Below are 16,406 nucleotides of genomic sequence, written 5' to 3' on the forward strand. Positions count from 1 at the left end.
ATTATGAAAAACATGTTTTTTTCTGGTCTCTACATCTATAAACTGGTCCTCTCTGAGCCTGCCAACTCCTAGAATGAGGAAAACAAGTGATTCCTGGATGGTCTCTGCAGCCCACCCACTGGTAAAACGGCATTTCTACAGGCTGTTCAGATTCAACGCCTGTCGTACCGTCACCAAAGGACTCATTTACATAGGCCGACCTCCTCTGAGCGGTGATAGGAGACACGAGACTGCGGTAACGCCATCAGCAGTTTAAAACTAGAATGCCCGTTTACGGTAAATTGTTTTCAGTTTTCAGTAGTTGGTAGAATAACCACTACAGTACTGTATGTATTGGGTGTGTTTTGTGTAATTATGAGGAAAAGTTTGGTGTGTCTAGTGGACTATCACCTTAAATGAACTAGTCTTGTAATCACTAGACGAGATGATGACAAAAGCGACTTAGCAGCTCCGGTAAGTGTTTGAACTCCTCTGCTTCTGCAGACATATAATGCTGGTGTACGGCACGCACACGCTTCAGGATTGGCCATTTTTAGAATTGCTCAGGAAGTCACTTTTCATTGGGCTAAAACTAAAAAAAACAGGCAAGTTTGGGAAAATAAACCATACAACGATGATGTAATTCATTACATGCACATTTTGGGACAATATCATGCATTTATACGCTATTTTTCACAGAAAAACAGATGACTGTATGTCTAGAAAGTGTGAATAACGGACAAATATGTCCAATTACACGAATAATCCCATTCAAAATCTCTTGCCATGTGTAACGAATCGTCTATTGAGCATGTTATCCTGTGATTGAAAATGAAGGCAGAGCTGTGTGTTTTTAATGTGTTGGAATAAACCAGCTGTTCAGATTATCATGACTGCATTCAAATCTGAAAAAGGCACCGGTATGAAGACAGGTGTAACTGATGGTGTATTAGTTGAACTGGTATTCAATTTACCTTGTGACACATCACAGCAGAAGCATCTACAACCACACGGCTGTGCATGGTTTCATGCAAAACGTCGGCTGGCAATATTTAAAGGTTTCACAAATATGGGATTTTTCCCATTAAATGGGTGTCTGAGAATCTAGCAGTACGGCTGTGGCGTAGTCTCGCGTGATTTCAGTGTAAACATTTGTAACTCATCTGAAGTATATAAAATGTTAAGTTAATACAGTAGTTGACATTACTTGAACTTCATGGCTGAGTAGGTTTACCGAGTGTTCTGATTTTTTTTAAAAAAAAAGGCAAAACAAAGATGATCAGTTTAACTAAGCATTACTGGTGAAAATGAGTTCAGTTCAGGGTCATAAAACAAAATGTGGACATACTCCCAGCGTGTGAAAACAAACTTATCAAGAGAAAAAATATATATAACTCAAAAAAGGAATAAGATTTTTTATAAAAAAGTCCAGACAACAACAAAGAAATTTAAAAGAGAAAACTAAATACTGCCAAATTTTAGAATAAAAATCTAAAAGTAAGGCTCACGTTAGAGTTCAATGACAAAGCCCAACTGTGATTAAAATAACACAAATCCAGAAAATCCACATTTCAAGGTATGAACATTAATTAGCACCGGAAATATGTAACACTGTGGTCAGCAGAGTTGGCCCTGGGGCGATGCACAATGCTTCTCTGACATGGTTTGTTTGTTCATTCCTTTATTCAGTGTTTTATTACAGGAACTGACTCAAAGCAGCTCTAAAGCTGGTTTTATAAGATTCAATGAGTCAAAATTGTCCTCATCTGGTGTGCATCTTTGAAAAAGAACTCACAACATCAGCCCAGCGCACAGTTACCAATACACAATAAGATACTAAATTGTGTATAAGTAAGAGAAAATGTTACAGTAGCAATGACGTCATATATAAGGTACTTTCACGGCAATAAAGGAAAAAAAACCCTATATTGGTAATATACCGCACTACACGGCCCTGCACAAAGAAAAAATTGATAATAAATGAGTATTATAGCGGAGAGCAGCTTCACTCAAAGCTTTCTAATGCTGAATCCATCCAGGACACTTTTCCTCCCCCTGGAGGCAAATGTAAAAACCCTTTTAAAAGTCCAGCTGTGCCTTTAAAAGTCTTTGACACGCCAGCGAAAGGGTGCTTTGAAAGGTTCTACAGAATATCCACAGAACAGTGCAACCTTTTTTCCATGTGACATAGCCTGATTCCCTATGTCAGCACTTTTCTGTGTCAAACTCATCTTATTGGCGGAACTGTAAGCATCGACCACACATCCACAGGCAAACACACAGCAAATCCTTAAATGCAAAAAACATAGGCCCACGATCTGAGCTCCATTGCTCTGTCACAGTATATATGTTTCATATGAAACTAAACCCACAGGCTCATCCTCTGAATCCCAGAACTTCCTGATGGCTCAACCAATCACAAAGCCGAGCAGCTTTTTTTTTGTGTTTTTGTTACCCGATATTGTTTCAGGAGGAGCTAAGGAATAATGGCTCCTGCGCGACATCTACCTGATTGTCAGGCGGTGTTTTAGTGTGTGTCTGTTGCGAGTGGTTTCCTGATGTGGTGAAGCTGAAACCAAAGCTGCCTGAGCCCGTTGTTGATAGCTGCATCTCACCCACTCACCGCCCCAGAGGGAGTCAGAACCAAGACCACTGCTCAGAGTCTGCCTGTTCACACACATTAAACACAAGCTTGGATTACACAGGGCTCAAACATGACTCATCCCGAGGAGGGGGTGGAGGAAGGCCCTTCTGTGTTGTTTTGCTCAAATACGTGCACACGCACACACATACACAGACGCCCGCAATGATAGCTACATCACAGGCTCAGACAGAGGACCTTGTGGTTTCACACACCTGCCAAAGACAGATGTTGGAAATAAATCAGAGAAAATCTTCAGAAACCCTACTAACTCACAACTCAGTGCACTGAGTGAAGAGCAAACAGCTGCACGTGACAACACCAGTGATGAAAGCAACAACAGCGCTCTGTGCACGCTCCTGACACGCATACAGAGCATGGCTTCCAGACCAGGAGAGCATTTTGAAGCCCACTTTGCAGCTCCTTTTCCTCCACAAGCTGAGGATGTTTAACAGCAAATGTTATGGGATAAATTCAAAATCCTCTAAAGACAGACAAAAAAACTAAAAAAGTCCCAACAAAGCTGAAAAGCAGTGTGGCTGACGTGCAGAGGAAGCTCTTTATTGCAATGCTGACTATCTGACTTTATAATTTTTTCATTTAAATAAAGCACCACTGACATACAAAGAATCAATGTTCTCACATCTGCCCACTGTTCAGGTTGATGCGTTGCTCAAATATCTATTTTCGGAGCCTGCGACATCTAAAGGCATAACTTAAACAGCAACACAACATCATCCTACATCCTGTCAGTCAGTGTGGCACACTTCCTGGTTCCAGAAACTGTTTGTCACAAAAAAAAAAGCCACATGAACACACATGAACAAAGCTTTTGTCTATCCTGGCAGCTAAAGTCTGCAGGGATCTTGTGTCGCTCACATATTTAATTTTTTTTTTAAAGCTGCTGCTGTCTAACAGGCTAGGAAAGAGGAAGAGTGGTTGGCATTTTGTTGTGTGTGTGTGTGTGTGTGTGTGCGTGTGTGTATGCATGTGTCATCAACAGACACCCTTCACGCTTTGTAGCCCAGAAACATGATAAAACACTGAGCTAACCAGCAGCGCTCTGACATTATCACTCTCTGCTGTCCTGGAATGCAAGCCTGCTGTGAAACTCTAAATATGTGGCATCTTGTCAAGCCACATAATAGACCTGCGTGTTTTTCCATATAATTTTTATGTTTGAGCCACCTCCACTGTCTCTGTATTCTGATTAACTGGGTCACATCATTGTCTCGGCCAATAGCTTGAGCATTTACATTCTATTGCTTTAGTGGACAAGGAGAGTAGTTGCTTGTGGCTCTTTGTAATATTAACAGCCCTGTGATTTCAATTAAAGATCGAACTAATTAAAGCGGGGTACACACAAAGACAATCAGCTGTCTTTGTCCTGATTTTCCCCTTTCCTTATCAAATAGGGACAAACACCAGACTATCTTATGTCTATTAAGACAATCCTGTGGTCTGAGGCAAGTATCGGCTCTGGCTGGGACCCATAATCATAAATAATAGGGATCTGGGTGTCTCATGATACGATTCGATCATTCGGTCATTGATTCTCTATTTAACTGATTCTTGATTGAAAAGTGTATACAATGCATAGTGTGTTAAGGCAAATTATGGCATCAAAACAATACAGTTTGTATAAGATCATTTTAAATGAACTGATTCCAATGATGTAATCACACAAAGGCAAAGTTAAGACAAAAGGTAACATTTATTCATGCTAAACAAATAAAAACTTACTTACTGTACAAGAAATAACTTGCAGAAATAAAAGCTTAGACCAGCGGCCCCTTTCTTCCAGAAGTAAGTCTCAACTCTCAGTGACTACAAAAATAAGTTCAAGGTATACAAAAAATAACGTGTTCATAAAAAAAAATTGCCTAAATAAAAGCTTAGGCTGGCTGACTTTTTCTCTCTCATTTCAAAATACACAACAATGAAACTGGTGTTTTCTTTGATATTTCAAAAATAAAATTGTACAAATAACACAGAAAACTTTAACTGCTATTTTGTGTGATTTCTCAACAAATCACATAAAAAGGGTGGAGACATCTTGGGCTTGGTGTGTAGGGTTACACAGTCCATAATTGTCCATGTGGGATTACTGTCCATCAGGAACATCTAGGTTCTTTTGCAGAAAAAGAAGCTGATCTACGTGTTCTGGACTGAGATTGCTTCGCTGTGCTGTCACAATATCTCCAGCGGTGGAGAATATCCGCTGCAACACTAGTACCAGGAATGCATAGGTAGTGTTTAGCTAATGTGGCTAGTAGAGGGAAAGCTGTCTCATGGTTCCTCCAACAATGAAGTGGGTCTTCTGAGAAAGATAGTGGATAATTCTTCAGGTACTCATGTAGCTCCTCCTCAGCTTTGGTGCACACACACTCCTCCTTTTGTTTTTTATATATATATATATATATATATATATATATATATACTGTATAACTGCTTTCATCCTGTATTTTGTCGGGTTTTATTGTTGTTTTGGTTTGGTTTCTACTTGTATTGTTTAACTTACAATCAAAAAAAAAATTTAAATTGATGTTTTTAAGTTTATGAATCGATTCAGAATTGTGGATGATTAGAATCGCGATTCTTATGTGAATCAATTTTTTTCCCCCACCACTAGTAAATAATAAAGCTTGTTTATATATTTACAAAATTCCTTGTGTGGCGATTCAAAGCCCACAAATCCCAACCCGACCTCCTGATTTATGATGTGGAACAAAATGTAGCCAATCAGGAAATGAGTTGACTAAGAAAGATGTAATGATGCGTCTCAATCAACAGGAGTTGAAAATTCCTATCTCCCAGTTCAGCAGCAGCCGTTTGCTTTATCTTCAACATGACTGACTGGTAGAATATAAATAATTTTTACTAACTTTGAGTAGGAACACTGACGTCCACCATGTCACTTTTTCAAGTAGGAGGTTGGAAAATCTGAGTTGTGCTTGGAACGCAGCACTAGCTCACGTTGATAGATCACGTTTGATCGCGCTTGGAGGAAGATCTGTGGTCAGACAAAGTCATTGTGAGTGTGCTGTGTTGTGTTGAGATTATCAGTGCACCACACACACTCTACAATAAAAACTGTTCGGTGCATGATTTTTTATCTTCATATGTGGAATCTGTAACATAAAACTTCTCTTCAGATTTAGAAATTGCAGATGCTTAAGGATAAGTTTCCAAACTGCTTCATAATGCTCACTTGCTGGTTTGAAACCAACAGGGTATTGTGGTTGTTCAACAGCATAAGAAATACCTTCAGTGGACAGCCAACCTCTGTCCTTTTTTCACACTGAAAACAAAGATAATAGCACCCTTGTCATTACTCAAATGCCAAATAGCCATACTGAATATTTATCAGACATTAGTATCTAAGAAAACTCTGATAGTAACCATGTATTTAAAACTACTTTGTGAAAATACATGAAAAGATTTGGACTATCACACTGATTTAAAAACACCCTCAAAGTATCAACAAGGCATTTCTCAAAGAAAAACAAACGCACAGACAGACGTCTTCATAACTCCTCGAAACCAACATTAGAATATGTGACTTTAAGCTGTTTTGTGCATCTAAAGTTCACTGCACTTTCCACAAGGTGCTTTTAGAACTATTTAAAATAACAAAGATATTCACAACCCTGTAATAACTTCATGCACTGCCAATCTTTTGCATGTGGGTTTGCTTAAATTAATGGGCTCTAAAAAACAGATACTTAGTCCTAATGTTGTACCCACAAGATACATTTTTAAAAAGGAGGGTTTTTTCTCAAAAAAGTTTTCCTTAACTGATGAATTTCATGGTATATAAATAGCACAACAGTCCGTGGAAAGCATTTTCACAGTAGAATGATAAATGTATCTGGGTACTACTATAGTGATGTCACTGATGAGCATGGGGACTCCCCTAAAGACTTCCCCATGCTTAGAATCTGATCCAACTTTTTCTGAGGCCTTTTTACATAATCTGCATAGACTTTGTAACTGTCCAAAACATCTAAAAACTAGTTTAAACAGCATTCTTTGCATCAGTAAGCTGAAAACGAGCCCTGTCAAGGACACACTGGACCAACAGTAAATTATACTGTAGATGAGATAGCTCAAGACAATCAAACTTAGATTAAGTAAATAACAAAAAAAAAAACATCATGTGAAACTACTGCCTTGGCCCCAGTTGTTGCATATAATCAAGTCTACAAAAGAAAGCCCAACTCTAGGCCTTGTGATGCCGATGAGTCTAGCATTCATGACTCAAGAGGTCAGGCAGCCTATCCAGTCTAAGCGTTAGGGGTTAAGGGGATGAAACCAAGTGTGAAATGTGAGAAGACAAGCCAACATGGTTTCTCAGGCAACAAATAGGAGGGCGACAAACATATCTCTATGACTGCGAGGAACTTGAGGTATGTTAGGGAAGAAAGAACCACACGTCATCTGTGATTCATATACAAGAGCAAGATGGAAAAAGATTTAGAGTGGCTTTCTGAACTGGCCCAGTTTAGACATGTTAATCAGTAATAGCCTGTTGTACTTCAGACAGTCAGTGTGTGTGTGTGTGTGTGTGTGTGTGTGTGTGTGTGTACCAAGAGATAATCCATCTGGACTGTTTCCTTACAAAACATATGGAAAAAACAGAAGCTTTTCTTTTTTTTTTCCTTTTCTTTTCCACCCACAATAGCTATTAATAACTAGCACTGAACATTTGCTCATGTCCCACTAAGGACTGGAATTCCTGCTGAAAAACAGTCATCTTGGAGGATTACAAACCACGGTCAGGCCTTCTAGCACCCATCGTAACTATTGTCAGTGCACAAGGATGGGAACCAACTAATGGGTGTTACTCAACATCTCACTCGCTCTTTCTCAAACAAACAAACAAACAAACAAACAAGCACACACACACACTTAGAGATTTAGGGTAAACTGGAGTGACATAATCTCACCCTCAGACACAACATCACCTACTCTTTCAATGTCATTTTTACAAAATTCTCCCTAATGATTTGCTACTTGAAAAAAACTCTCCTAGGCCAAGCTGAGATGGCTTAAACCGTCCCGCTGACCACCTGACAGGGCATCATTGTCCACAGAAATGGCAAAAGTCTGTGTCAAAGCTCCGTTTTGATTATTTGCCGACGCGGTAAACTGTGGAAACGTTAGCTTTTCTGCACGATCCAAACATACAGTGTTGCCTTAAAAAAAAATCTTCATTGTTGTGTGTGTTTGAGGGTGTGTGTGCGTGTGTGTGAATACAATATTCATTTTGCTGCAGGAGGACAATCTATGCATAGCAATGAGAGGCGCTAATGAAATCAGCCATCAACCTGCGATACATACATATTAAAGCAGGACCTCGGAGTGTCATTCGCTTAGTGCATCATTTGTTCCCACTCGGGGTTTTTTTCTCTTTCTGCCACCTGACCTTTAGAGTATGTGCCCCCCCACCCCCACCCCCCTCCTTTACTTCTGCACGATACAAATAGGAGGCGTACCTGCATTACTGTGGCATTATGCATACATGTGAAGAGTGATTGCAGCATTGGATTGACAACACAATAAATCCACATGATATCATATATCAGTGCATCGTACATCATTGTGTGCAATGACAACAAACGCTCACAGAGTTTATAAAACAGGAAAGTTGGCCTTCTTTACGGATGATGTCAGCGTTGCAAATGTTAAACAATGTCAGAGCTGCACATTCAGTCGAATGTCACATTGTCTCGACTGCCAGGGAACCATAGTAATCATGCTCTCCTCTTCCCTCCAAGCATGCTTGAGAGTACTGGTCTCTCCTACGTCTCTACCTCTTTCTCCTTTCTCCCTAACCTCCACCCCCACACTGGCAGGGAAATGGATCCCTCCACCTGACAGTGGCCATTTTGAGCCTTCTCTCTTCTTCACTCTCCTCCTGCTTCCTGGTAAACAATGGGAGAGGGATAATTGATCAAACAGCCAGGGAACCCTCTGAGCAAAGGGAAGGTCACCGCCTGCTAGCCCAGCTCGCTAAGGAGGGGGGGGGGGGGTGTGCATGTGTGTGTGTGTGTGTGTGTGTGTGTGTGGAGAGGCAGTATGTTTCATGATTATTAAAAATGTGTGTCCAACTTTGTGAAAAAGTGCATAGGGATGTAAGGGGAGAGAATGTGTGTGTGTGTGTTAAGGGGGGGGGGGGGGCTTTTCTGACGCTCTTGAGCTGCCATTTTTCTTCCCTGACAAAGACTCCATCTGCCACAGAGCCATTTGCTGCCTCCCGAGTCGACAGAGCATTCTGCACGCTGTGTTCACCTTGATGTCACCTCTACACTGCTCGCGCTTTGCTGACGCTGTACACACACACACACGCACACACACACACACACACACACACTCACTTCAAGATTCCTGTGGGTACCCTGATGTGTAAGTTTTGCTCATTTTTCTCACTTGCAAACAAACTTACACTTTCCGTAACCATCATCAGGACACGTTTATATCTCTGTTAAATGAAAACACACACACACACACAAACACACACTGTATGTGTGTATAGGCAGTGGCCCTCCCTTTCCTCTGCTTGGCTGATATCACTGTGCAACCATCAGCGCTGTGCATTGTGGGAGTGTCTGTTGGGGCAAAGAGACGCGACAGGGGCCGAGGGATTCACACGCCTCTGAAAGACAGCCAGAGGGAGAGAGAGAGAGGCAGGAGGGGAGGGAGACGGAGAGAAAAGAAGAGGGAGTGAGATAGGGAGGGGGCCGGTAACTGGAAATGAGAGATGGCATTTTAAAGAGGAAGCTGAATTTCACCTGCAATTACCGTAGCTCCAGGGCACATGGCTCGGTTAAGAGACATTTCATTCCAAAGCCACCGCGTATATAGCTGCGGCAGTGAGCCCTAGGAGGCGCATAAAGAAAAAAGGAGGGAGACGGAGAAGAGAGCAGTGTAAAACTCTCCCTTTGCCCACGATGGCCCTCAGCAGATGCGGTGATGAGCGAGAAAAAGCAGTCGGGGATGTCACTGGTAAATGAAACCATGCAGGAAAGGAAAAGAGGACGAGGGAAGGAAAGAAAAGAAAGATTAGTTGAAAAGGAGCTGATAATAAAAAAAAGAGGGGGATGTGAAGGAAGACAAAGTGGAAAAGGAACAACAGATGATGAGAAAGAGGAAAGAAAAATGGTATCTGGTGTAGTAGGCCCCAATTCAGCCATCTGCACACCAGACTGGGCCTCTGAGAGCACACACACATACACACACACACAAACACACACACACAGCATATCTAGTCCAATAAAAACGGGGAAACAAGAAGAGACGGACGTGTTTAATGATTAATATGATTCTTAGTGTTCATACTCCTCTTTCGATGAAACCTCGGACTCCCTCGCTCTGTTCCCTTCTCTCGCAGAACTCCAAATCAAGCCGTAATGGTTTCCCCGAGGCTCTCTGTCCTGGCCATTTCACCAGGCACACTGCTGTGTTTCATAGGAGAAGTGTGACTACACAGAAACAGTAATGAGCTCTCGCTGGGAGCTGGGGGCCTCCTGGCACTGCTAATGGCTTCTCTGGACTGCAGCTGTCTCCAGGTTACAACCTGGCCCTGGCCCTGGGACAAACACACGCCCAGGAGGGACAAACTACTCCCTGTCACAGACGTACATCAGAAGCACAAACCACATCCATGGCGGTTGACTGCGGACAACTGTGTTTGGCATGTGGGTGTTTGAAGTGGCAAAGGAAGAAAGAAGATCTGAGGAAGGAGGTTAGGGCAGGAAGTAGTGAAGTATGTCTAGAAACAAGAAGCAAGGCAGAATCAGAAACAAGTGAATGCAGAGATTTGACAAGACGTCCAATAAACCCAAAGACTTTCACAGGGCAACAGCTGACTAAAAAAGGCAGAGTACATGATTGTAAACATGTCTATGGGTGTGTGTTTGTCTGTCTGTGTGTGTGTGTGGTTCCAGTCTAACAAGCGTTATGACTGAGCACCTAATAGTTTTAAAGAAAAATAAAGTTATTATTCCTCTGACAGGAGCATATGACTGAGCCTGTGTGTATGCCAGCATTTAAGTGTAATCAACTGCTGATTATTTCCACTAACGTACACACGTGCGCTTCACCAACATTCCAATCGCAGACTATACTGAGAGAAGTTAACCAAGTAAAATACTGAAAAATTATAACATTTAGTCCAACTCAGTAATATCTGCCACAACAGGGCATCCAATCTGCCTTTCAGGAGGATGGTGCAAAGTGATAGCCTGGCGATAAGCCACACCCACTTCCTTGCTTTCTGTAAGAAAGTGGGTATGGTTACGTCGCCGTTTCTGCTCACTTCCTTGGTTCGAAAGAAACCAAGCCAATCAGAGACGTACAGAAAGAACGTCATAGCTCCTGCGCCAAGCAGTGTCAAAACAAATGACGCATGACGTTTGGAGCTGTGTTCTGCTTTGTTTTAAAAGATCTGGATGTGTCGTTCAAAACACAACAAAGAAGAGGCTTCAAAACCGTAAGTCTGTACCGTACTACACACCATTTCCCTCTGCCAGCTACGCTTAGGGAAAAAGAATCTACGCTTGTCGTGCTATTGTCATCACGTACGCTCTTTGTTTGATTGGTTACTCTGCACATGTTTGTCCCGCCCTGCTCAGCCCCCCAAAACTCAAACGCCTTGTGAGCGCTTCCAGACTAATCGTCTGTATTAAACATTGAATAATAGAAGGACATTAGGATGGATTCCAGGCTGGTAAAATGAAGATGGGGAAAAAAATTAAAGGAGAGACATTGATTGACAAAAATATTGAAACGTAATCTAATCCAGTTATGGATATTTGTGACTCAAAACAAAAGACTTTTCTGCGATCAATAATTACTTATATACATAATAAACTGTCACAATATTGTTTGAATTGTACATATTCTCTGAAGTCTTTTTACATACAGTTAGGATCTTCAGGGACACATCACAACACAGACAGTTCAAGTACTCAAAACACTGAAGTAAAGAATAATAAAAGGACAAATAATAAAATTGCATTTTTGAAACTAAAAACTATTATATGAAAGAGCAGGATCAGAGTTCTTGTGATAATCTCCCTATTATTTTCAAATGTGAGCATAAATTGCCCAATGAAACCCATTTGGAAAGCTTCCTGGGTGAGCGATCGAGGTCCATGCAGCAAAGCCCAACAGTGTGTGGTTTAGACCAGGGGTTCTCAACTGGTCTCACCCTGGGACCCAAAATTTGCCACAGTCATTAAATCGTGACCCACTTTTTTTTTTCTTTTTTTTTCAAAAAATTCAACCAACCAAATTTAGTTTTTCAAAAATAGCTGTTGAAAGCACACATATAATCTTTTTAAAAACATAAATCTATGTATTTTCCTGTGCAACATGCATTTCACACCATGGCTGTCGAAAGAAAGTCCAACATGAGGCCAGCTGCCCGCGACCCACCTAGTACAGGTCCGCGACCCACTTTTGGGTCCCAACCCACCAGTTGAGAATCGCTGGTTTAGACTATGGAGCACATGTCAAACTCAAGGCCCTGGGGATCAACTCCGGCCCTTTAAAGTATCCAATCCGGCCCGCAGGAGAGAGTAAAAATGACAGATAAAACATTAATCATTGGGTAAATCACCAAAGAGTTCAGTTGTAGATATCTCAGTCCCTCCAAATTCACAAATTCAATAAAACTCCACGATATTTAAAGGCACTCACAATTTTGCCGAGCTTTGATCACGACTGCAATCTATAATCTCAAATTGTGGAAAGAATCCTTCCATTTGTCAAAAACAATCCCACAAAACCCCCTGAAAAATGGTGACAAAATCAAGGAATATAAAAGCAAAGGTTCTGCAGGGACTTCTGTCAATACTTGCTTGGATGTATTTATATAATTTACAGGCAGAAGCACAAACTAGGGCACAATAATGTTGAAAATGCATTTTTCTCCACCCACCCACAATCTAAGGCCCACTTCAGATCAAAGTGAAATGAGTGAAAATGAGTTTGACACCCTTGGGTAAAAGAAAGATTGATGAAGACCTCGGATTTAATGTTGTTATTGGATTGTTTAGGTCAGTGTTCCTTAAATGGGGTACGTGTACCCCTGGGGTACACGATGGCACTACAGGGGGTACTTGAGAGATGGAGAGATGGAGAGAGAGAGAGAGACAGAGACAGTGGAAAATCAACAAAAGAAGGAATTAAAAATATGGGGTTTTATCATAATAATGATGATGATGGAAATGATCTTAATTACAAAATAAACTGAAAATACAAGGTCCCAGAGCAGGTGGGAGATGACCAGAAATGATAAAACTGTGGAAATAAATCTATTCAGGATACACAAAATACTGTTTCTTTCCACTTATTTACAAAATTAAATTATTTAAAATGTGCGTTGTCAGGCATTCATTCCATCATGATGCTCTACAGTTGGTTTTATTATAGTATTTTGGGCAAAATGTGATAGTCGGATAAAGGGGGTACTGTACTTGGATTGAGAAATAAAAGAAAGGGGGAACTTGAGCCAAAAAAAAAAATTGAGAACCACTGGTTTAGGTGATATTTAGATCTTAAATAATAAACATGTACTTTCCTTGATACTAATCATTATAAATTTTCATTTTTAGAACATGTGCGTGAATTATTTTTCACATCTGGCCTACTGGAGATCTAACTGGGATGTACGGTATGTACAATCCCTTATCTGAATGAATCATTTAGTTTTACAAAAAAAATGCTGAGAATGAGGATGTGACTGGTAGCCATGGCAAGTATGTGCAAGTAATGGTAAACGCTGGATCATCATTTGTTTTTCTGACCTCATAGGGAAACAACATTAGTGCTGAGTCCAAGGAGCTCAGGTTGCAACAGTGCTTGTATGCAGCTAAAAGGTTTGTGATGCAAAGGGTTTAAAGGCTACTCCTAATGTTTCATAGATTACTGCTATACAATTATCCTGCATTATGACACCCAAAACTCTGCATTGTATGCCCAACATTTCTCCTCTGATAACAACAAACACTCTCACACACACAGGCTACTGCTGTTGTTGCTGTCTCTGGGAAAAGCTCACAGCTTGGGATCTTTAGCTCCTATTTTGTATGGCCTCCATTCAAAATGGCCCCCTCATGACCATGCACATTATGATCCAGGCGGGCAGCCCCTGAGTGGACTGAGGCTCCCTGGGTGCAGACAGTCATTCATGACACAAGGGTCTATAAAAGCGCAGCCGTGCCCCATGCTTGCGGCCCTTCATGAGGAACAAGGAACGCAGAGTTGTTTGGCAGTTGGGGGATGAATAGAGAGTCTTACTACAGGGTCCGTACACTGTGACCACGCAGGGCGAAGGTGAGCAGAGGGGGAACGGTCAGTGTGTGAGAGCAGAGGCGGTGCTAAAACAAGGCTGGGTAAGCCCTCAGCTAATGCTAGAGCGTGTCTGCTAAATCTACGCTGCTCCCTATCCTGAGAACAATCTCACTGAAGCTTTTTAAACAATCATTGCTCCGAGGCAAGTACAAAGTACTAAATGTTTAGGTGTTATCTCTAACACTTTCCCAATCTGGGAGAGCAAGCGGTTTAAAGGGCGCTGGAAAGAAGAGGGAAAAAAAAGACAGTGTGAAAAGAAACAAATAGTGCTTGTGAATAAGGGCTGAAAAATGATAGTAGTTGCTGAGATTGATGAGACCTTATTCAGGTTTTGTGACAGGCAATGAGATGCACAAATTCTTTACCCTCTGGCAAGAAGGTGTAATTTCCCCTTTCACTGTCACAAGAGCATAGTAAAAAAAAATATCTGTAGCTCAATGACTGATCTATCTCGCTGTCTATCTATCTTACTGTCTATGAATCCTTACAGATTCAAGACACTCAGAATAAAACACTGGCTTGCTGCTACTTTGTAACACACGGTGGGATGCAGATGGAAATGCTAGTCCCAAAGGACACACACACACACACACACACACACACACACAGAAACACACACACAAAAAAAACTGACTGCTATGGGGCTGACGCAAGACTATCTCTGTCTCACGTGTCTCTCCCCAACGGCCGCCCGCTGCTCCTGACCTTCGAGATGTTTTTCTCTCTCCTTCCGTTCTCCCTTTATTCCTCCCCATATCTCTCTGTCTCTCTCTCACACACACACACACAGGCACAAACACACCCCAACCACTCAGTGTTTTGTCATTAAAAAGCATTGCGTTTCAGGCTGAGATCAGGCAGATGGGGCTGATTAAGCATTGCTGCTCCTTCACTCAGCACCTTGGCTTTAAGTACAGAAAGTCCACATGCATTACAACAGCCTCCCTTTAAACACATGGGCCCGCAAACGAAAGGTGCAAGTACACACATGAAACCTTTCGTTTCGTGTGGGTGCTGGTGCTGTGTAATGCCAAGCTGATATTTGAGCACCTTGTGACAAAACAAGAATGCTAAACATGTCACAAGATCAGCACTGTGTTAACATTTAGATTTGTTGCCTCTATTCATTTCGTCAGGCCAGTGCTTTTTTTTCCCCTTTTTGGTGATTCAACACTGAGTTCAATGGGTTCATATGGAACACAATAACACCATTTCACTTCAGTTTCAAGTATCTATATTTATCTTTCTTTCTGTTCTTTTTCTTCATGTGTTTATCATCAATATTGTTGCTTTATATATATATATACATCTATAAAATAAACTATTTACAAATTGATTATTCAGTTCAAATTTACAACAGTGCCATTATACACGTTTCTGTCTTTCGTTCAATTCTCACAATAAACATTTGTAAATTCCTCAGGGTGTTTGAGTTTGAGCAGCGCTTTCCTTCCCCCTTCACTTGTCTTCCAAGCAACAAATGTAATCTAATTACAACATAGCTGTTTGGATGAGCTCCATCGCTCCTTCTGCTGCTCCAGATCACTATTGGGACTGCAGGAAGGGGTGGGCAGCCAGGACAAGATCAGAAAAACCAGCTGGGGGTTGAGCTCTACACACGGCTATAAGCCTATACCCACCCCCACCCCCATTAGAAATTGATTCCCCGAGGGAGAACTCATCAATACTTTTCACAAATGATACAAGCGGGCTGTGCCGGCCTGCTATGTATCTAATATATCATTCACGGCCAGAGATGAAGTAGTAACGCTGATAAAACTTGGTCTGCTCTCACAGGCGGCAGAAAGCTGCAAGTCTTACATTAAAATGGGTACTGCTGACACATGCACAGACACAGGGCCAACACGTCCAAATGGAAGAAAAAAAAAAAAGTGCCAAGTCACTGTCAGTGTGCCGAACAATAAACTGCCACCTTGGTGTGCGCAGAGTGAAGCCTCGAGGACGCAGCCGCACCCGTGAGCACAGCTTGCTCTCAAAAATAGGCAAGGACACACAGCCAGGAAAGGGAGATTACAGCTACACTTAGCAGTGCACATAAACAACTGAGCACACTTCAACAACAACAAATAACAGCCATTTACACTCACTGTTGGCTGTTAATTGATAGCAAACTCAAAGGGTGTCTATAAGGCTTGTAAGTTTCATACAAATATTCTGAAGGAATCAAATTAATTGCACGATTCACTGAATGAACCCCGAATTTGTAATGTAATCATAACAACAGCTTTTCGAGGGGTTCTTGTTAAATCTAATTGAGGGGAGAGAAAGAGAACACACACACACGCACACACACACACACGCACACACGCACACACACACACAATGAAAATCAAATTAGGCCTAAAACTGGAGGAGTCTGCAAGTTTGCTCCAGCAAACTGCCAAAAAGCACAAGCGTGTGACAG

The 16,406-nt window shown here is 41.5% G+C and overlaps 1 protein-coding gene across 20 annotated transcripts in view; it reads right to left on the reverse strand.

The window, feature by feature from the left end:
- Positions 1–16,406, reverse strand: part of LOC114454333 (bromodomain adjacent to zinc finger domain protein 2B-like) — a 109,151-nt gene that overhangs the window by 73,867 nt on the left and 18,878 nt on the right. For 16 of the 20 annotated variants that reach the window (XM_028434745.1, XM_028434798.1, XM_028434730.1 and 13 more), the window contains one exon: positions 5,506–5,633. The exons of the other annotated variants lie outside the window; for them this stretch is intronic. In XM_028434745.1, coding sequence (XP_028290546.1) covers positions 5,506–5,533 — 28 coding nt within the window. In that variant the 5' untranslated portion in view covers positions 5,534–5,633. The remainder of the gene's footprint in view (positions 1–5,505; positions 5,634–16,406) is intronic. 20 annotated transcript variants of the gene reach the window in all.

Source organism: Gouania willdenowi, chromosome 3, assembly GCF_900634775.1.
Source record: "Gouania willdenowi chromosome 3, fGouWil2.1, whole genome shotgun sequence".
Lineage (NCBI taxonomy): Eukaryota > Metazoa > Chordata > Actinopteri > Blenniiformes > Gobiesocidae > Gouania > Gouania willdenowi.